General features: G+C 41.2%; 1 protein-coding gene across 3 annotated transcripts in view; it reads right to left on the reverse strand.

The window, feature by feature from the left end:
• LOC103762063 (DNA excision repair protein ERCC-6-like 2) overlaps positions 1-13,434 on the reverse strand; it is a 41,862-nt gene extending 28,428 nt beyond the window's left edge. For all 3 annotated transcript variants that reach the window (XM_018086023.2, XM_018086027.2, XM_018086029.2), the window contains exons 1-6: positions 13,333-13,434; positions 10,448-10,872; positions 6,469-6,588; positions 4,857-5,050; positions 2,760-2,921; positions 805-1,012 (exon numbers count right to left, since the gene is read on the reverse strand). In XM_018086023.2, the coding sequence (XP_017941512.1) occupies positions 805-1,012; positions 2,760-2,921; positions 4,857-5,050; positions 6,469-6,588; positions 10,448-10,872; positions 13,333-13,354 (1,131 nt within the window). In that variant the 5' untranslated portion in view covers positions 13,355-13,434. The remainder of the gene's footprint in view (positions 1-804; positions 1,013-2,759; positions 2,922-4,856; positions 5,051-6,468; positions 6,589-10,447; positions 10,873-13,332) is intronic.
• Between the last annotated feature and the right edge of the window lie 2,456 nt (positions 13,435-15,890).

The raw sequence follows: 15,890 nt of genomic DNA on the forward strand, positions 1-15,890 counted from the left end.
TAACCTGTGCTACCCACACAGCAGCAGCACCATGCTGAGCTGTAATAATACAGCAGTAACTTAAACATATACTCACATTAACAAGATAATGAAAAGAATAAAACCTGCTAGATTCAGAAAAGCAACTGACTGATGTTTGTGTTAATCTTTCCTTCAGAAGACAGCTTAGATGACATTATTATAAACTATGGATGAAGACTAAATACCAAATTTTGAAAACAAAACCACCTGCAAATTTATATATTTCTCTACTTAGAAGGAAAGGTTTATCAGAACTCTTAGCTATATTAATAAAGTATTATCACTTCATATAATATTTACAATTGCACTAGATGAACAGGATTACATATTTATCATAGAATCAGCTTTATGTCTGAGGTTTTTCTCTTATTTAGGGATTGAAAATGAGGGAGCTAAAAGCTCACTATTCCACACACAAAGTGTCAAGCTGCAAATTCCGAAGTTCAACATAGAATTTCAGAGATTTACATACATTGCTTTGGGTTTGCACAGATAAGTACAAAAACACACTTAGAACAAATGTATAAATCACTAGTCAGAAGACTAGTTGAGCATTTTCAGCTTAACTAACTCCTTTTCAACATGCAATCATATAATTCCATGAACAAAGCACACTATGGCAAGTGCATCTCTTCCAAGGCTATGGATTCTTCTGAAGTTCATAAGACAAAAGGAAACCATAAACTACTACAGACACGATTAAAGAGAGAAAATACAACAGGAAAACAAAAAAGAAGAGATACATTCATTAGCACTGCATTTGAAGTGTGAAGGCACTCTTACTCTGTCTTCCTTTTTTGGTAGCTGGTCACTGATGAGTGCTTTGGTGCGTCTCAGGAACCAGCCAGACATTTTTCTTGCCAGTTTCACCATGGCTTTCCGGCCTGTTGCCAGCTCTCTTTTAGTTGCAGTGTGCCTCTGGCCATGCTCCACTGGGTCAGAAAACGTCTTCTTGAAATCTGCTCTGCTACCTAGAAGTCCTGGTACAGCCCTATTAAAAAACAAAAGGGGGGACTGAAACAGGAGGCCAGGACCAAAAGAGTTAACTGAGAAATTTGGGCCTGCTAACAAACCCAATACCTGTGTTGCTGGAAGAACATTTTAGGAGCACTGGTTAATCTCATGTTCTCTTCTGATCACTGGACCAAAGGCCTTATTATAGAAAGAATAGGAGTAGTACACACACAGTAATAAATTAGGTAAACCAGACCTTTGAATAAGATCTAGAAGGCCCAGAGCCAGGATTATGCAAGCTTGAAGAATTCAGGTCACCTCACTGAAGAGGTCAAACTGAGGAAGACGTCCATGGTGACCACCAGAGGGATGAAGGCTTGAGGAGAAGACCCCACAGTAGAAGACTGGGCATGTCTGGAAAGACTCTGCCCAGAGACCAGCCTGCTTATTAATATGTATAATAAATGGTGTAACCATGGATCTAAAGTGTATAAAATGGCTTAGTTTTGCTCTTTCAAGTCGAGCAAGTTTGTCCAGCACGAGCTGGCTTGCTCCCAACATTGAATAAACAAATACCTTGCTGTTTAAAGATAAAAAAATGTCTCTGAGCAGTTTCTTGGACTGATTTTTCAGATCCATGGGGTTGATTTACTGATTGAAAGCATATAGTAATTTTTTTTTCTGGCTAACAGCAAGAGATCTTAAATTAACAATCACTAGAGAAAATACTAAAAATTGTATGTGCAAATAGAAACATATACTACTTTCAGACATGCCACTTCTCATTTGTTTTCTGTGACTCTCATGTGCTGAGAATACCCCTTAGAAAAAGGTTTGCAATTTCCAGAAAAGCAAAAGCTTAGCAGACCAACAGAACCTCTAAACTACAAGGCTGCTACCATCCAGAGCCTAAACTGGAAGCTAAACAGTCATGTTTTCAAATTTTACCATTTTTATTAAATCAGATTATGCAGATATTACAGTCTACTAAATAAAATCCTGAGAAACCCAACAGTAAAAAGAATTTAGTAATCCTTGGCAGCACTACATATTGGAACAATCTATTAACAACACAAGCATAGCTTCAGTGGACCAGATGCAATACTTAAGTTTAAAGTATTTTTCCTGCTATTTCTGCTCTGTATATCCTTATATTTAAAGTATGTCTGCTTTGTTCCTCCTCTATAAAGCACTGCCAGTAAGTCTTCTCTGTTTAGGTTTTTATTTACAGTTAGTTGCACTTCTCCTTCTCCATTAAAAGTTTTTCTGGATAAGACCATTGCTTTGTAAATAAGTGCATTTGTGCACTTTGAAAAACATCAAAACAGTTTTGTATTCATCCTCCAAGCAGGTCAGAATGACCTGCACATATTGGACAGAGCAAAGGCACAATGTTGGTTAAGGTTCTGTAATGATTTCCTCTCTACTGGGCAAAGGACAGAAGACATAAAAAGCGTCCATAAGAAAAAAAAAAAGGTAAATGTGGTGGGTGGGGGAAGAATCTTTTTAACTGCTTCCCACATTTCCCAAAGAAGCCAGTTGTGAGGAGCTCCAAATGTATTAAATAACTGGAAAATTCATACTGAGGGCTCACCTTCACAGTTGCATTAAAAAAAACACAGTTACATTCTCACAAAACATCCGGGGGTTTGAGGCGGATGTTGTGGTTTGTTTTTGTTTGTTTTATGACACAGATGGGACCATATCATCCAGTTCTACCCCATTCCCACTGCACAGTTAGCATATAGAGGTGTTTAACCATTAAAAAAAAATAAATTACTTACCAGTCCATGACACACCAAAGTTCTTTCATATTGTTCTGAAGAATGGTTCCAGTAAGACCTATACGAACACTGCATTTTAATGACTTCATGGTTTGAGTTATTTGAGCCTTTGGATTCTTGATTCTGTGTGCTTCATCCACTATCACAGCAGACCATTTTACACTGCAGATCAAAAAAACCATTTTATTAAGTGACATTTCTTATCCTGTCATCCCACATACATAACAAAAGTGAAGGCAGACGCACAAGAGGCCGCGATCATTATAACACATTATTACTTTTTTATTTCCCTGTTTCATATTGTACTATATTATTCAGTTTCTTTATATTCTGTTTGTTTAGTAAAATTGATTGCCATAGTTGAATATAGCAGAATATAACAGCTGAACTACACAGCCAAATAAATGAAGTATTGTTAACTGTATCGAATGCTTTCTGTGAAGAAAACAGATTTCAATCTCTGGAGCAATGAAGGTAGCACATCTCCCCAATATTAGCTCTGCTCATAATTATGATTTACAAAAAATAAATAAGTCCCTGAACATGAACTACTGAAACATGCTTCATCTTCCCAACAAAAACTATCCAGCATAACTAGCAGTTGGCTGAAAACATTTCTATGTGTGTGGTTTTCTACAAGAAAGCAACCCAGTCAAGAATATCTACATGCTACCAATATGGCAGAGGAATTTCAATATTTTGTGACTGTGACTAGAAGGAACATATCTAGAGGCAGTCACCAACAGATATTTTGCAGCCAGTTCAAGCACAAAACTTAAGGGTAGAATGAGCTGTACAGAATTATACTAATTTAAGCCATCAAGTCCCTATGAGGGAATTTATTATGAGTTCACTTTACATATATGAGTGAATATTTCAGAACACAATATTCAGTTTGATGATCCTTCAAGGCTATAAAAAACTGAAACAGACATGTTTAGTAGAAAGCCTCTATCCTGAGCAGGCTGCATTTAGCTAATCTCAAGGCTCTTGTGAAATTTTTGATACCCACTAAATACATTCATTCATATCAGAGTTCCTAAAACATACTAAAAATTGGACTTTCTGAAAGGAGCTTAACAGAAATCCATAGGTTAGCTCCTTCCACCTAATCTCTCATTATGCTGATTTACAGGCATAACTGAGCATATGTATTCTTATCAGTGATAGCTAATTTTTTAAGAGCAGTTTTTGAGGCCAATCCATCACTGTAGCTAAGCAAGACATGGCTTCACAGACCAGAAACAGTTTGGTAAACCAGCGAGCTGAAGCAAAGGATTTGCAGGCAGTCACACATCAGGTCTGCTCTGCACGTGCACCTATTTCCTGACCAAGCTTGAAGAGACTCTCGAAGACAACACAAAGATTCAGGGTACTACTGACAAAATTAATTTGCTCTTCTATCTGCACTTCTCAGACCTTAGCACAGAGATGAAGATCTGATTGTTTTGGTGATGGCTGTCCAGACAACTGGGGCACTCTCTGGGGCCTGAACCTTTCCCAACACCTGAAACAAGATTGCCAGATCCACTGACAACTTCAGCTGCTGAGAGCAGGCTGCTACTATAAATTGTACTCTACTTCCAAGACAAAATAAGGGAAAAGGACTTCTAGGATCAGATAAGAAATGTGTGGGTTTAAATCTCAAAGTTTTTAGGACTCAAGAATTTCATCAAGTTGGTGAAAAGTGCAAATAACAAGGAAAATACCTTTTTGGACATTTGCTAAAAATTCCAGGGTTTTGGTATCCTTACACTGTATTGAAAGGTAGAAATATTTTCTATGTGTCTTTTAGTTGTCACCAGTTTTCAGGCAGGCAATTCCTGCATCTTTTAGAGAACATGTCATAAGTGTGCTAAAAGCAAAGACTAGCTTCATGGAAACTATTCAAATGCTTACTGCCACCAAGTATCCCACCACAAAGATATTACAGGCTACAGTCACCGAACAGAGTTAAATGGGATTCTTCTCTTCAGCACAGTGAGTTACTGGATTTAACAGTGTAATGTAAATACATTACACAGAAAAAGTACTTGCAAAGAACAAGGCACGATTAGTTAAAATTCTATGTGTAGAAAAACACATTAAAACTATTACCTGTTAAATTCATCCAAATACAGGCGAAGTATCTCGTATGTTGTAAGAGCAACTTCATATTTCCCTTGCTTGATGCGACTCATGTCATCATCTTTTTTACTGCCATGTAAGACAGAGACCTTAAAGTATCCCCATGTGTCTAACTCATCCTTCCAGTTGTACAGCACTGAAAGAGGGGCCACTATGAGGAAAGTCTGAAAACAAATATGTATTACAGTATTACTTGAAAAACCACAACATAGCACTTTCTAAACAAGGAAAGTCAAAATCTCAAGATTTATTTTACTGCTTTGAACAGTTTCAACTGTTTAATTCTGTCACTTCAAACATAGCATGGAAAATATTTGAACAGTTAATACAAATTTAAAAGTAATCAGTTTATTCTGAGTACATAAATAGTACAGAAGAAAATACCGTAACACTAAAATGAAATACCAAACAGCACTACTTACTCAAATTATACTTTAACAACTGCAGTAAGATGTGAAACACTATCACTTTGCTTTGTTATACCATCTGTATACCATAAACTGTTTTACAGATGAGAAAACAAAAAGATGAAGTCTAGCCATCCACAACTCTAGCGATTATATGACTTCAAAACAAAAAGATCTGAAAAGGGTTTAAAAACTTAAGACAGCTCATACAATTCACTTCATATCATAGAATAATAAAATCAATGAGGAAGGAAGTAAAGGTTTTAGTCCACCTTTACAGTCAAAGCAGGGGCAACACTGAATTCAAACCAGAGCTTTCCCAACTCAGGTCTTCAAAACCCCACAAGGATGGGTGGGGTCCATCCTATGACCTGTTTCAACATTACATGTTCTCAAAATGACATTCTTCTCTTACTCCCAGACAGCAGCATTCCTGTTTCTCTGCACATGAAGTGCTATCCCTTCACCTCTTCCTCTTTGCCTGTATTTCCTGAGGAACATGTATCCATTATTCAGCTTAGTCGTATGACTCATTATGCCAGTCAAATTCTCTAATTATTCCAATAAAATAAAAACAGAAAAAAGAAATCACATGGTTTCCATGATGGGTAAAATTAAAATGATCTTCGGATTACTTTATTCACACAGAACTTTTAGAAGTTTCTTTTATTTGCTGTTGCTGTATTGGATTACTCAGATTATCAGTAAAACTTACTTCTGACATTATGACAGCCAATCAAGAAAAGATGGGAGGTCACAAGTCTATTAGCAATAGATTTTCCAACTATATGCACTTGTCTTAAATAAATATCCTGTTATTATGGCTATATATGCTTTTTTTTACTTTAAAAATACAATCACACGACACTGATTTTCTACTCACTAACACAGGCTTTTTCAAAGTACTCCAGCCACAAGTCTAACCCAGATATTTCAAAATGTTTTGTTTTAGTGCAGATCAACAGTAGTAACATATTAGACAATAACAGCTAGATAGTCTGGAAAACTGAAGGCTTCCCTAACCCTACCAGGAAAGGCATGAACCACTAATCTACTTCAGTACCTGAATTTTAAAAATTAATGTATATAAACTCCTACAGCAAACAAACAAACAAAAAAAATCCAAGTATTGCATTTTACCAAAATCCGTAAGATTATATCACTAAAAGTTGTACCTTCTTCGGGTTACAATTTGAGCCCTTTTTCATTGTCCTCAGTAAAAATTCTGGCATATTATTTTCAATATCCTCACGTGTTCCCTTTTTGTGCAACACTGCAGCCAAAAATGAGATGACCTTGAGAAAGAAAACAATTCTCAGTGATTATGTACAACAAGAAATTGAATGAGTTCCACTGAAAATAAACATTTAGGACAAAATCCTGGATGTGACTTAGTAAGATGGTTTCACGGAGGGGGGTGATTGATTTAAAACCAACAAACAAAAACCCTAAACAAAAAAAAAAACAGTCTCACTTTTTAAAATGGGACCCTCTTCCCTTGGATTTCCATGAATTCCCTGAATTTATGATAACAGCAATTAGTTGCTCTATTTCACTCTTTCATCCTCTAAGTGAAAAAGCCCCGATGAGGTACAAATAAGCCAGGAAAAAATAAGAGATGAAGCATGCCCTGCAACTCTCCTCCTTTTGAGGGCACTTGAATCTCAGATGAGAATTCAGAAGGAACATACACTTGCCAACTATACTCTCAACACTATTTTTGCAATAGGAAGAAGATGCTTAACCTAGAGTTTTGTTTCTTACTAGTGTCTTCTTCTGTATGTTCCATTCCTTCAAATTGCTGTTGTTAACATCAAAACCATTTCTTTCTGCTGTGCCATATTCTCCCACCTGCCTCAGACCAGTCAAGGTGATTGTGAGAAGACGTTTCTTATAATACACCACTGCAAGGACAAACAGCACAGGCTATTCCAAACTGCTCCCATGGCAAACCAAAACAGGAATAAAGCAGAAAGATATCTGGCCAGAACATGCAAATCCGTAAAATCCACTTGGGATAAATGGTATGTGTGGGACTAAGCAGCAGCAAGGACCAGATGCATCATCAGAGAGGTGCCCTTCTTTTGAAAACTCAACAGGCCCCTTCTCCTCAGAGCAGTCAGCTCCAGACACTTCCTTCTGCAGCTGCTGCACAGCTGCTCATAGCAGGGCAGAGGTAAAGCTATCAACTGTTGATTTCCAAAAAAAGAGCTGTTTCCCTCTAATGACAGGGAGAAAGAGCCAGTCAGGAGGTCAAAAGTGCAGAAAAAATACCTGCCTGAGAAAAGTCAGATGGACAGAAGAGAGAGGAAATCCATCATTAATGTGGCTGCAGGGTGGGAGAGGTACGTTGAATAAAAGTAACCCAAACATTTTTATACATAGTATTTCACATAAGCTGAGGTTAAGAGGAACTGCAAGTCTGCATATGTTGTTTAATTAACGACTTTTAATTATTTTTTTAACTCCTTTTGAGAATAAGAATTAAATTCAACTGAACAATAAAACTCATTGTCTCTTCCAGATCCTTCATTTTTGGAAGCATTTGTATCACAAATTTCTAACAATAGCAAACACCATAACATGGCAACTCACTCTGAGATATCTTCAGCTCTTCCAGACAAAGCAAGAAGCAACCTAGAGGCATTAACAGGAAAACAACTTACTGTATTCACATTAAGAAACAACATTATCCTACTCGCCTCGCCTCCATCTCAACCTCAGCTTGAATTGAAAGAGCTCTACAGTCAAGCCAATTTAAGCAAAAATCAGTTCAGAAGTACAAAGAACATAAAGGTTTCCAGAAAAGTATTTGTCTCATAAATCATAATTGAGAAACAATAAGGTTCAGGCAACTGACAAGCATAAGTTTTCTATAAGACTCATTCAGTTACTCGATGAAGTTTAACTAGTATTTATTTTTTAATATGTATTAACTTTTTCTAAACAAGTGAATTCTTCCCTTTACTTCAAATCCACTGAACTGCCTTTTTCATACTGAACTGGAACATAAACACTGTGTTTTATAAAAAATCACAAGATCCCAGAATCATAAAATGGTTAGGGTTGGAAGGGACCTAAAAGATCATCTAGTTCCAATCCCTGCAACTGGCAAGGGTGCCATTCATTAGATCAGGCCTTCATCCAACCTGCCCTTTAACATAAAGGGTACTGGAAGGTCTCCCTAGAGCCTTCTCTTCTCCAGGCTGAACTGCCCCAACTCTCTCGGCCTGTCTTTGAAGGACATCCCTGGGATCACCTTTGTGGCCCTCCATCTTTCTGGTGCTGAGCTGGACACTCCAGGTGGCGTCTCAAAGGGCAGAGGGACAGAGTCACCTCCCTTGACCTGCAGTCCAGGGCTAAAAGGACACACTGTTGGCTCATGCCCAGCTCTTCACCCACAAGAAGCCCCAAGTCCTTCTCCACAGCACTGCCCTCAATAACCTCTTCTCCCAGCCTGTGCTCATGTCTGGGATTGCCCTGACCAAGGTGCAGCACCTTACACTTGGACTTGTTGAACCTCACGCGGTTCTCATGGGCCCACTTCTCAAGTTTATCCAGGTCCCTTTGGATGGCATCCCATCCTTCGGTTGTGTCAACTGCAGTGCTCAGCTTTGTGTCATCTCCAGACTTTCTGAGGCTTCACCACTCTCAATGTCTGTCACTGATGAAGACATTGTAGAACAGTCCTGAGGGACTTCACTTATCACCAGCCTCCGCCTCAACATAGAGCCATTGACCACAACTCTCTGCACCCGTCAAACTGCCCATCCATCAGATCCATGTCTCTCCAGTTTGGAGATAAGGATGTCATATCACAGGCCTTATAGAAGTCTAGGTAGATGGCATCTGTTGGTCTCCCCAGATCGACCATTGCCATCACTCCACCACAGAAGGCCACCAGACTGGTCAGGCACAATCTGCCCCTACTAAAGCCATGCTTCCTGCCTCAGATTACTCTCCTTGGCCTTTCTTTTCTGACCTGTGTACTTACAGAATCCCTCCTTGTTATTCCTCACAAAAGATGTTTTTTGAAACCTCTACCTTTCTTCTGCAAATTTGACACAGATTAAAAGAAATAACCATCATATGTGAATTCCACGTAGGAACACACTATCAGCTCTGAGATCCAAAAAATGAAAGCGATGCAAGCAAAACCACACAATTCCTGCCCCCTCTCCCTCCCAGTTTACTATTATCTTCTATATATACTTCTTACCACATGAAATCAGATTATTCGCAGTTCTGAGTAGAAACAGCCTTCCCTAACTACTGAGTTCTTAAACTGCTATGGCCATGCTTCAAATGGATGCAGTTTATTTTTAACAAGCATCTGTTAACAGACCATCATCAGCGAGTTTTGTCAGTTTAGCTTACTCACTCCTCTTGTCAAGTTTGCTACAGAACAATACTTCTTTGCCCTGAAAAGCTTCTGTCAACATTCTCCTAAACAACAGGGGAAGGGCAACAGATACCACAGCCAATACTTGTCACTGAAGGAATGAGCTTGCATTTGACACATGGACAGAGAAAAAGGAGAGGGGGACAAAGACTAGATACCACCAGACTCAAGCTGCTAACTTTAAACTAGACAGATTACAGTGAATTTCCACACATAGAAACACCCTAATTATAGCAAAATAAATAAACAATTTGGGCCACACAGAATCCAAGCATAACAAAAAAATCCAGCTATACTTTGTCCTCTCATCAACCCAGCTGCACTTCCAAAAGAGTGACAGAAGCAGGATGGTCCAGAGATGGGAATAAATGTGCCTGCTCCTTCCCATTCTCAGAACAGGGAAACTATTTATTTTCAGGAAAAAAAGAAAAGAGACATTTTAAAAGCTACAGTCAGGTAAGGGCCCCAAGTTGGTTTAGTGCACTGCAGTGCAAATTCCTTTCAGGATAGACAGGTAGCAATCCTCAAAGTAAATTCAACACAGTAAACCAAAGGGGTCACATCCCAGTTTTATGGCTGCCAGGAGTGAATCTTATATCAGCAACGGCTCCTGGCTCTGAGTGCTGTCCTGGATGGTCATGTCCTGGCTCATCTGACTCCACAACAACAAGGAGAGGTTAAGCTTCATAAATACAGACTTACAGTTCACACAAAACATGCTGTTCTCCCACTGTAACAATCAAAAAGAATACCTGTATTGTTTTTCCGAGGCCCATATCATCTCCAAGAATACATCCCCTTTTATTAGCATAGTGTCTGTAAAGAAACTGGGCTCCTTCCCTTTGATAATCACGCAGGTATCTGTTAATTGTATATGGGATAAAACACCCACTGTCCGATAATTTAAAAGCAACTGCAGGAGATGGAAGATTTTGGTCAGGAAAATATGGCTTTTCCAGATCAACATCATCAAATACTAAGCTTTTCCAGGGTCCTCTACTGTCTTTGACTCTGCAAAGTTTAGTTACTAATATTTTCCTTTCTTCAGACTCCAAGAATAATACAACAGCAAATGATTTTCCACTCTTGTCCTTTTCAAGTGAGGTTATTACTCCTTCCTGAAGTTTTCCATCTTCAAGACAAGGGGCAAGGCATTTCTCCCCAATACGCCAACAATCTATAAAAAAACCAAACACAGTGATAAACTGGTCTGACATACAAAGTGTTTAATTTCTTCACATTATTAAAACATTGGATGTAAATTTATTTGACAAAATGCATACACCTTAAGATAAAACACTTTACTGAAGGAAGCACTAAAATAAAGAAACCAATTACTGTTTACAACTAAACATAAAATTATAGTTTGCTCCAACACTGCTATTTTATAAATACCAGAAGGTGTATACGAAAAAAAAAGTAAAAGCCAGATTGTGATGTATTAAGTTGTTACACAGTGGCTTCACACAGGCAAACACAGCAGTGCATATCAGCATCAAAAGAACCTACGTCATACTGACAACAAAAACTAGAAGAAAAAAAACTATCAGAAAACACAAGGCCTTCACTCTTCACAGTAAAAAGACCTTGTAAATAATAAAGGCATGGAGTTTTCCAAATCTGAACTGAGAAAGGGGTGTCCTTCTGAGTTTGTAGAAAAAATTTCCAACTTTCCCCTGCTGAGCCACCACAAAACAAAGAGATACATGATTAATTTCAGGACTTTTATTGCTTCTTATCTATTTGCTTATTTGCTAAGAAAGTCATTATCAATGACAATGAGAGGCCCCTAAAGTTTTTCCAGGAAAGAGCAAGCCAGAGAGACTCTTGTCCAAGAGCAAGTATTCACACTTCATGCTTATGACCAGCGGTAGTACACGCTTCTGGGCACATTAACACAGACACTTTTCAGAGGTAAGGAAAAGAGGGAGTCCTGAAGGCAAGAAACCACCCATTTTTATGTTTCTGTGTGAAAACCCCATGGAGATTCTCCTCAGCAGGTCCTGGAAGTGTATGCTCACAGGACTATTCTCCACAATGTATCAGTTAAATTGGTGATAACTACAACCCATTTTTTAAATGGATTGAATAATATACTCTAAAACAAAAACATCCATGTAGCCCACTATTCTGCAACCAGCACTGGCCATAACCTGACATGAGGTAACAATAAAAACAGTACAAACATACAGAGTACTCCTCTTCTAAAACACTTGGGCCTTAAAGTAGTCTTTTAGCTACAGAGATTCCACAGGCCATGTGTGATTTGTCTGTTTAGTAAACCCCAGCTGACTGCTCTCTTCTCAGTAGCTCCATTTCCCTTTCAACATACGCAGATTTCTTGCATTCAGTGCCTTCTGACCACAGATATTGCAGGTCTGCTCTTCACACCTGTCACGCTTTTGCTCGATATGAACTTCAGTCCCAAGACCCGAACTGATAGCCCACTAGATCTTACACTAACAAGGACATAAGCCATGACCTCTCCACAAGACTCACCACTTTGCAGATCTCTTTAATAATGCCCCTTTAGGAGTTCAGCCCTGCACCTTGGGACCTGCACATAAGCTGTTCCTACCTTCGGCCATTCCCTCGGATCTTCTCCAAGACTTGAAGCTCAAACGTATCTTCTTGAGGCAAAGGGTGAAGTACAGGTTCAACAAATCACAAACAACTAGTCCCTAAAGCTCTCAGTATCTGTACCAGTGTCTCACACACGGTAAAATAGACGCAAAAAGGTGTGTACATTAACTTCTCCCAGTAGCATCTAAGTCTTCCAACAATTTCATAAAAACAGGAACTAAAACTGAAAACCTGAGACAAGCTGTGTACAGTACATTGATAAATATGCAAACCAAAGTCTAAAACAGGAGAGCATTTCTGTAATTACTTCCTTTTACAGTAATATCTGCAGTGACACGCAACATTAGTTTAGAGACTTTCAAGTTAAATCCACGATTTAAGACAACAGCATGATTGTTTTTAACTAAGCATTTATGTGAGGTTAAGGAGTTGCATAGGACTCATCACAACTGGAGTTCCAGGTGTAAAGTGGAATAAACCACACTGGGCAATAGTACTAGTGTTACCAAGCTCCAAATCTAGTGAGAAACAAAGAACAAAATGAGAAAAATGCGCACACACACAAAAAGTGGTATTAAGAACACCATGGCTACAAAAGCCTATCAGGTCAAAGCAAGAATTGCTAGTTTAACTAGCCTGACTCACTAAATTCGTGGGGTTTGAACTAGAACCATAATTCATGTGGAGTACTGTCTTTAAAAACAAAGAAAATTACCTGGCATGGCCTCCTGGCATGGGTTCAGTACACCTGCCACCATGAAGAAAGCTGGTATTTCAGATGCTTGCCTACACTACAGTTCGAAAAAATGTGCCATTGTCTATTTTAAGCTAAATCATTGTGATAATGGCCTCCCGTCACACCCTAGCTCCTTTCAACCACTACTCCTCCAAAAAAAAAAAAAAAAGGCGAAATTATCATGAATGCTTCTAACTACTGAAAGCTGACCACTTAATGTAGAGCGTCAGGGTTTCTGGGGTTTTTTACACTTCAATAAACGACTGTAAAAGCAAAATTCAAGGATACTGTAAAGTAAGACACACGGAAGACGCTTACCTGGGGCACCATCATCACACATTTTAACTTTGGGCCGTGCAAAGCCCAACGCAGCCTTGTGGGCGGAGGCACCGGGGGCGGGCGGGCACCGCCGCGCTTGGGGACCCACGCGCCGCCCTCACGGCGTGGGAGGGGGCTCTGAGGGAGGCCACGGGGGCGGCCTTCGGGGTAGTGCCCCGCGCCGCTCCTCGGCCCTGCTGCGGCCCCGCTCGGCCACGGACGGCCCCTGCCCGGCCCGGCCCGGCCTTGCCGGCGGGCGTTGAGGGGCCGCGCGCTATCGCGAGAACTTAAAAGAGGGCCGGCGGAAGCGCGGGGAGTAATCGCGAAGGTGTGTGGCGGAGCGGGGGCGGCACAGAGCGACGCCAGGGGGTGGCCCGGCACGGCCGGGCGGGCAGTGCGGGAGCGGGCGGCTGTGGGTGGTGAGGGGGGCGGGCTGTGGGGTGGGGAACGGCCCGGGCCGGGCTGTGGGTGGGGAGCGGGGCGGGCTGTGGGTGAGTGCGTGTGGGCGGGCTGTGGTGGCGGGGCGAGGTGTGAGGTGCGGGACGGGCCGGGTGTGTGTGGGGAACGGCGGTGTGGGTGGAGCGGGGCCGGCTGTGGGTGGGAGCGGGCGGGCGTGGAGCGGACGGGCTGTGTGTGGGGAGCTGCCGGGCTGGTGGTGCGGGAACTGGCCGGGCCGGGCTGTGGTGGGGGCGCGGCCGGGCTAGTTGTGTGGGAGGGCCGGGCTGTGTTTGTGGGAACGGGCCGGGCTGGGTGTGGGGAGCGGGCCGGGCACGGCCGGGCTGCGCCCAGTGCTGAGCTCCTCAGGACCAGAGAGACAGGGAGCTCCTGTAGCGAGTCCAGCACAGAGTGATCAGGGCATTGAGAAGGGACGACTGAGAGGGGACCTCGTCGATGTGTGTGAGCATCTGAAGGGAGGGAGGACGGAGCCAGGCTCTGCCCGTGGAGCCCAATAACAGCACAAGGGGAACGGGCAGAAATGATGCCCAGGAAGTTCCACCTGAACATGAGGAAGAACTTCCTTACCGTGTGGGTGACCACACACTGAACAGATTGTCCAGAGAGGGGTGGGGTCTCTCTCACTGGGGATATTCCAGAACCCTCTAGACACAATCCTGTGCCATGTGCTGTGGGATGGCCCTGCCGGAGCAGGGAGGTTGGACCAGGTGACCCGCTGTGGCCCCTTCCAGCCTGCCCCATTCCGTGATTCTGCACGGGAGGGGGGAAAGAGATCTAAACTTATTCTCTGTGAAAAAACTGGGTGGGTAAGGAAGTGGGGAGAAGATGTGGTGCAGTGGAAGGCACAGCTGGCGTGGCAGAGAGCAGCCAGCTGTGCGGAGCTGGGAGCTGCTGAGGGCCGAAGGTCCAGCATTTGGGAAAATTAAAAAATCAAGAGAGGCCTGCTCGCCTACAGCTGTTCCTCCTCCACCCCTGAAAACCTCTCCATTCTCAGGAGAGCTTAGCTGGACGCAGTAACATTTCACAGATTACAAACACGATCAGTAGAAACCACGTGGTTCTTGCCAAAAAAAATTAAGCCCCATTAAAAAATCTATCCAGATGGACTCATACTTCAGTAGCAATGCCATAGAATGTTACATGAGGGGTTTGGCTTCCCAGATCCCTGCTATTGCTTTGAAAAAACACTTTAATAGAGCCATACTAAGTAGTTTCGCTTTTGAAAGGTGAGTGCATATATGTAAGTAGCATGCAAGACCTATTTTTAAAGTGGCTTTGGTTTTTAATGCAGAAGACAAGAAATTTGGGATTATTTTCCCATTGTTCTTAATTATCTTTTTAACTTCAATCGTTTTTTTGGTGAATTTTAAGGTGGGAGTAATCACTGGCAGTAAAAAAACCAGGATTCTTTTGTCATATGCCATGAACGTGTGTACAATGAAGATGGATAGTCAGACTGGCTAATTAAAATTGTACATCCTGCAGTATTTTCAGAAGCAAGGCAATAAATTTTCCAGTATGTGGATCTCTGTGCCTTTTGTGCATGCAGCCAACATGCAGACAGTGACCTGTCTGCCCTGAGAGTAATGAAGACTTGTGTGGCCTGGAGCAGCATTAAGTTGCTTCCTTAAGTTGTCTGCAATTAGAATTTTGTTCTAAAAGAAGTCAATGAAAGGTGGGTGGTGTTTGCTCAGCCAATTATGTTAGACTGATGGGAAAATAGCAAACATGAAAGCAGCAGAACCAAAAAAGTAGCAAGCATGAAATTACCAGTTGCTGTAACAATAAACGTACATGAATATCGAGCACCACATATGTTCGAGGAGGCTGTTCAACAATAAAACATAACATAGTACTAATAAATTGTATTATTTTAAAATATACATGTAGTCATGCATTCATTCCAAAGAAACATGGTAAGAACGGTCCCATGACCTCAGGTACCTAATACACCCTCAGAGCATCTTAGGAAGAGGAGCAAGGATATAGGTTCTGATTCTAAGGATGCTTTTAAAGTGGATCATGTTTGAAGATGTGTGTGTTTATACTACAGGGTGTTTATTTAATCAGTACTGTGCTGCATTTATTTCTTATCAATTGTA

Source organism: Manacus vitellinus, unplaced genomic scaffold (genome assembly GCF_001715985.3).
Source record: "Manacus vitellinus isolate BGI_N305 unplaced genomic scaffold, ASM171598v3 scaffold_9_pilon, whole genome shotgun sequence".
Taxonomy (NCBI): Eukaryota; Metazoa; Chordata; class Aves; order Passeriformes; family Pipridae; genus Manacus; species Manacus vitellinus.